Here is a 5721-nt window from a genome sequence, read left to right as displayed (position 1 = left end):
GGGGGGGGGCGGGTGGATTGTTTTTTTGGGGGGGGGAAGGATCCCCAAATCTTTTCCCACCCCCCCAAATTCCCCTTCTGTTGGGTTTTGGAGGCGAAGCTCACCCAGGAGGAAGAGCGAAGGGCCGTAATATTCGGCGTTGCTGATGATGTGCTTCAGGGAGGTGGGCAGCGAGCCGTCCATCACTTTTTTGGGGTGAGAGGGGGGCACAAAAAAAGGGGGTGAGGGGGTGATGCCCCCCCTCTCCATTGTCCCCTGGGGGTTAGGGACGTCAGGGGACACTCACCGTGGCGGATGCCGTCGGAGAAAGCGGGATCTTGGATGGCTTTTTTGAGGAAATTCAGCATGGATTTGAGCAAGGCGGCGCGTTGGGGGATGCACTGGACTCCTAAAGCCGGGGGGGGGACACACACATAGGCGTGAGCCCCCCGGTGGTGTCTCCAACATCCTCCCTGCAGTGTCCCCAACGCCAGGGTGTCACCTACCACCGCGCGGGGAAGAGGCAGCGGTGGTGCTGGTGCTGGGCACGGCGGTGGCAGTGTTTGCCGGCGGCGCCGGATCCTGTCGGGTTTCGCTCGAAGGACCGGGGCTGCTCTCCATGGCCACATCCGTCACTGTGGGGGTGACCATGACATCAGAGGAGTGACAAATGACATTGGGGGGGTGACACTCCTTTTTCTGCCCTTCTCCTCACCCTCCATGTCTGTCTCCATCTCCTCGCCCTCGGGGAGGGCGGCGGCGGGGGGACGCTGCACCTTGGGCTTGATGACAAAGGGACACTCACGACGGCACAGATCCACCTCGTGCTGGGGGGGGAAGGAGATCCTCAGCATCCCGAAAAGGTCCTCAGCACCACAAAATGAGGGGGGTGGGGGGGATGGACATGCTACCTCGAGGCGGTAGATGAAGATGGAGAGGCCGCTGTGTGACTGGAAGGCGGCCATGTCAAGGTTGGTGATGAGATCCACCACCCGCACGGCTCGGGTGACAAAGGTGATTTGATCCTGCTCATCCCCCAGGAACTTGATGACCTTTTTTTGTTGGGGAGGGGATAAAAAAAGGGGGTGAAGGGATCCCCAAAATATTTAGGGACACCCCCTGCCCCTCCCATGGCTTCATGCTCACCTTTAACAATGCTTCCATCATGCCACAGGAAACCAAAGCTTCGCCGCCAGCGTCGTAGCTGGCCAAGTGGTAGAGGAAGGAGAAGAGAGCGGTGGCGAACTGGTGGGGATAGGGCTCCATGGAGGGGTCTGGGGGGTGGGCAGGAGGGTGTTAGGGTGGGTTAACCCCCCGCAAAATAATTTGGGGGACACTCCCCCCCTTGGGATTTCTGTGAACCCACCGATCATGGCTTGGATACAATTCCGGACTAACACAGGAAGAAAACCGTGATAAGAAGCGGTGCCGGTACAATCGATGATGCTGCTGAGTTTTGGGGTTCGCTCCAGATGCACAATGGAGGTGAGGGTCCGCAAAGAAGCTGCCTTGATGTCCTGGGCCGGGGGGAGCACGGTGTGATGTGGGTTTTGTTTTTGGGGGGCTGGGTGGCTTATTTTGGGGAGGGGGGAGCTCCTCACCATTAATTGCTTGTCGGTGATCTGGAGAACGTCCACCAATTCTTCAATGAGGCCGTTGTACAAAATGCTGTTGGCCGACTCCTGCAAGGCGTTGGAATACACTGCAAGAAAAAAAAAAAGGGGGGGGTGTCACCAAAAAAGCCCCCCAGACCCCCCCAAAACCAACCCCCCCACCAATTAAAACAACTTTTCCCTAATTAAATACTGCTAATTAACACTAATTAATTCTCCTACCCAAAATGGAGATAGCGTGGAGCCGGGCTTGCACCGCTTGTAGTCGTTTCTTGTGGTTGGAGAAGCCGTGGGCCAGGCGGATGTGAGTGAAAAGGAGCATCTAGAAGGAAGCAGAAGAATTTGCAGGGGTCACCGTGGTGTGTCACGCCCCTCCCGAATCTGTATGTGCCCGCCCAAATTCCTCAGGTGCCCCCCCGTTTTTGCCCCACTCACCTGCTTGTCTTTGGGGATGCTGTACATCTTGGTGAGGGACTCCATGATCTCCGAGGGGCTCTCCGAAATCTGGGGGGGGAATGGGGACGGGACGCAGAGATAAAATGGGGGCACACAGAGAAAAACAGGGGTGCAGAAGGTGGGGGCCCCCCCAACTGATGCTGTGTGTCCCCCTGCAATGCTTACCTTGTCCAGCTGCTCGATGTGAATGTAGTGTAGGGTGGTGCTGGTGGCCTGTGGGAGGGGTTGAAGGGGGGGTTAGGGGGGGCCCTGGTGTTTTGGGGGGCTCCCCCATGTCCCCAAATGTCTCCTGTGTCCCCAAATGTCCCCTGTCACTCACCCGCTTGTCCACCTTCACCTCGACGCCTGGCTCGGCGTAGAACTCGAAGTGGAGAGTGGTGGCGCTGGGGGGGTACTTCTGTGGTGGGGGAGGACACAGGGGTGAGTGGGGAGGGGACAGCGGTGTCCCCTCCCCTGGGTTGGGACATGGGGGACATGGGAGGGGTGACAAGATCGGGGTTGGGGACACAAGGGGGGTGACACGACTAGATTTGGGGACACCAGGATATAAGAAGGGTGACAGAATCGGGCCTGGGGACACCAGGACACAAGAAGGGTGACAGGATGGGGTTTGGGGACATGATAAGGGTGACACGACTAGATTTGAGGACACCAGGATATAAGAAGGGTGACAGAATCGGGCCTGGGGACACCAGGACACAAGAGGGGTGACAGAATCGGGCCTGGGGACACCAGGACACAAGGGGGGTGACACGACTAGATTTGGGGACACCAGGATATAAGAAGGGTGACAGGATGGGGTTTGGGGACATGATAAGGGTGACACGACTAGGTTTGGGGACACCAGGACATAACAGGGGTGACAAGATTGGGCCTGAGGACACAAGAAGGGTGACAGGATGAGATCTGAGGATACAAGAGGGGTGACAGGATCAGGTTTGGGGACACCAGGACACAAGAGGGGTGACAGGATCGGGTTTGGGGACACAAGAGGGGTGACAGAATAAGGCCCAGGGACATGGGGACACAAGAGCAGTGACAGAATGGGACTTGGGGACCCCAGGACGTGATAAGGGTGACAAACCGTTGTTGGGAGACCCTGGACATGACAGGGGACACCAGGATGCGATGAGGGGACACAAGATGACATCAGGGGACCATGGGACATGACGGGACACACAAGACAGCGTGAGGGTCCCCAGGACATGAAAGAGGGAACACGACAAAGTGGGGGGACCTGAAAACACCTCGACAGGACGCAGAACAGTGTTGGGGGACCCCAGAATCCAATGAGGGGAGATGGGACAGCGTTGGGGGATACTGAGGGGAAATGGGAGAGTGTTGGGGGACTCTAGGACATGGGACAGTGTTGGGGACGCCAGGATGTGACAAAGGAGAACAAGACAGTGTCAGGGAACCCCAGGACACCCCAAGGGAACATGGAACAGCTCTGGGGGACCCCAGGACGGTGTGGGGGACCTTGAGGGGGCACAGGACAGCATTGGGGGACCCTGGGACATAGGACAGTTTTGGGGACCCCACGACATAACAAAAGATGATGATAGGACACTGTTGGAGGACCCCAGGCCACCCTGAAGGGACACTACACAGCATCGGGGGACCCCAGATTGTGATAAAAACACATAAAACAGCATTAGAGGACCCCAGAACATGACAAGGGGACACAAGACAACGTTGGGGACCACGGAAAGTGACAGGAGGGAACAGGTCGGTTTTGGGGGACCCCAAGATTGAGGCTCACCAGCATGTGGAGGTCCCGACAGCACTCAGCCAACCCAAATCCATTCTCTTTTCCACCCCAACTCTGCGCAAGTGACAAAAAACACAAAGGTCAACCAAAACATCAAAGGGACGTTAAGAGACACCCCAAAAAAAGTTGGCGGGGACCCCCACCCTCTCACCTCAGCCAGGTGCTGAAGGCGGGAGAGGAGGGGGCTTCGTTTGTCGGACCCCAACCGGGTGATATAATTGGAACGTTTGCTGAAGACGTAGAGGAGGTTGAGCACCGCCAACACCACTTGCATGTCCGAGGAGGCCAGCAGTGTTGTCAGGTGCTGCATGACACCAAAGAACCCCCATCAGGTGACAAATACCATCTCCTAGAACCCCCCCAAATATATTTTTGGGGTTCCCCCCCCCTCCCTGGTACCTCGATGGAGCTGTAAAGGTGACGGGAGAAGCTGTACTCGATGAGGAGAGCGGTGAAATTGAGGAGAGCCAGGAGAAGAGCTTTCAGCTGCTCTCGTTCTGGGCGGTCACAGGCCAACATCCAGGACATGTTTTCCACCGGTCGACCCGCTTCCGCCAAGATTCCATCAAAACGATCCAGGAGATCCACCCAGTGGTACAGCTCGCACTGGGGAGGGAGGTGGGAATATTGGGGGGCCACTGAGTGACAAGCAGTGGTCCCCCGATATCTTGGAAAGGCAATGGAGAGACCCCCACCCCATTTTAAATCCCTACATGCAGTGGGTTGGGCCCCCATCCCAATTCAAGGCAAGCAAATAGCTGCCTGTTTACCCTCCCCAATATTTTGGGAGGGCTAGAGAGGAATTGGGGTACCCACTCTTGCTGTTTTGGGGGGCCGGGGAGCACCTCCCTGCTGTTCTAGGGGGGTTGAGGTACAATTGGAGTGTTCCCCTGGAATTCTGGGGCTCTGCAAGAGGAGGGGTTTGGAGGCACAACAGTCCCAAGACAGGGATGAAATTGGGGTGCTCTTTTTGGGGGGGCTAGGGGGGAATTGGGCTACCAATGTTTTGGGGGGCTGGGGAGTGCCTCTCTGCTGTTTTAGGGGAGCTGAGTGCCTCCCCACCATTTTGGGGCTCCACAGCCAAATGGGTTCAGAGTTCCACCAGCCCAAGGGGCGGGGGGGGCTGGGGGGAAACTGGGGTGCCCACTTGGTGTTTTGGGGGGGCTGGAAAATGTCCCTTCACCGTTTTAGGGGGGCTGTGGGGAAACTGGGGTGTCCCCCTTGTAGTTTTGGGATCCACCAAAATGGATTTGGGGTCACAAAAGCTCAGGGGCAGTGGCAGAAATTGGGGTGCTCATTTTCGGGGGGAGGCTGTAGAGAAATTGGGGTACCCCTTTCTTTGGTATTTTGAGGTGCTAGGGAGTACCCCCCTGTTTTTTTAGGGGAGCTGTGGGGAAATTGGGGTGCCTCTGTCATCTTAGGGGAGCTCTATGAAAATTGGGGTGCCCCTCCACCATTCTGGGAAATGCTAAAGGAAAACTGGGGTGCTCCCTGCCATTCTGGGGGGGGCTATGGGGTGTCCCCATCATTTGGGGGGCTGCAGGGAATTTGGGGTGCCCCCCCACTATTTTAGGACTCTAGAGTGGTCCCAAGCTACACCAACCCAGGGGAGCAATGAGTTCTCCTTGGGTTTTGGGGGGCTCTGTAAAAAATAGGGTGCACCCCCCATTTTAAGAGTGCTGTGGGGTGCCCCCCACCATTTTGTGGGTGCTGTGAGGAAACTGGGGTGCACCCCGCCATTTTGGAAAGGGGAATCCAGAGACATTCACCCACATCACCCCCATGGTTTAGGAACAAGCTGAGCATCACCCCAACAGCTTGGGGACAATCCTGTGACCCCCTTTGAATTTTGGGGGTCCCCCCGACATTTTGGGGTCTCTCCTAATATGGGGCAGCCCCCCC

The 5721-nt window shown here is 56.9% G+C and overlaps 1 protein-coding gene across 1 annotated transcript in view; it reads right to left on the bottom strand.

Moving 5' to 3' along the window:
- Positions 1-5721, bottom strand: part of HUWE1 (HECT, UBA and WWE domain containing 1, E3 ubiquitin protein ligase) — a 47620-nt gene that overhangs the window by 39721 nt on the left and 2178 nt on the right. Inside the window, exons 2-16 of the mRNA XM_010571512.1 lie at positions 4219-4425; positions 3971-4123; positions 3811-3873; positions 2368-2445; positions 2214-2261; positions 2028-2096; positions 1815-1914; positions 1581-1681; positions 1346-1496; positions 1126-1253; positions 891-1031; positions 695-806; positions 486-614; positions 287-388; positions 105-185 (exon numbers count right to left, since the gene is read on the bottom strand). Of these exons, the coding sequence (XP_010569814.1) occupies positions 105-185; positions 287-388; positions 486-614; positions 695-806; positions 891-1031; positions 1126-1253; positions 1346-1496; positions 1581-1681; positions 1815-1914; positions 2028-2096; positions 2214-2261; positions 2368-2445; positions 3811-3873; positions 3971-4123; positions 4219-4425 (1663 nt within the window). The remainder of the gene's footprint in view (positions 1-104; positions 186-286; positions 389-485; positions 615-694; positions 807-890; positions 1032-1125; positions 1254-1345; positions 1497-1580; positions 1682-1814; positions 1915-2027; positions 2097-2213; positions 2262-2367; positions 2446-3810; positions 3874-3970; positions 4124-4218; positions 4426-5721) is intronic.

This window comes from Haliaeetus leucocephalus, unplaced genomic scaffold (genome assembly GCF_000737465.1).
Source record: "Haliaeetus leucocephalus isolate CR32 unplaced genomic scaffold, Haliaeetus_leucocephalus-4.0 Scaffold337, whole genome shotgun sequence".
Lineage (NCBI taxonomy): Eukaryota > Metazoa > Chordata > Aves > Accipitriformes > Accipitridae > Haliaeetus > Haliaeetus leucocephalus.
The sequence above is the reverse complement of the archived record's forward strand: the minus strand, read 5'-3'. Positions and strand labels throughout refer to the sequence as shown.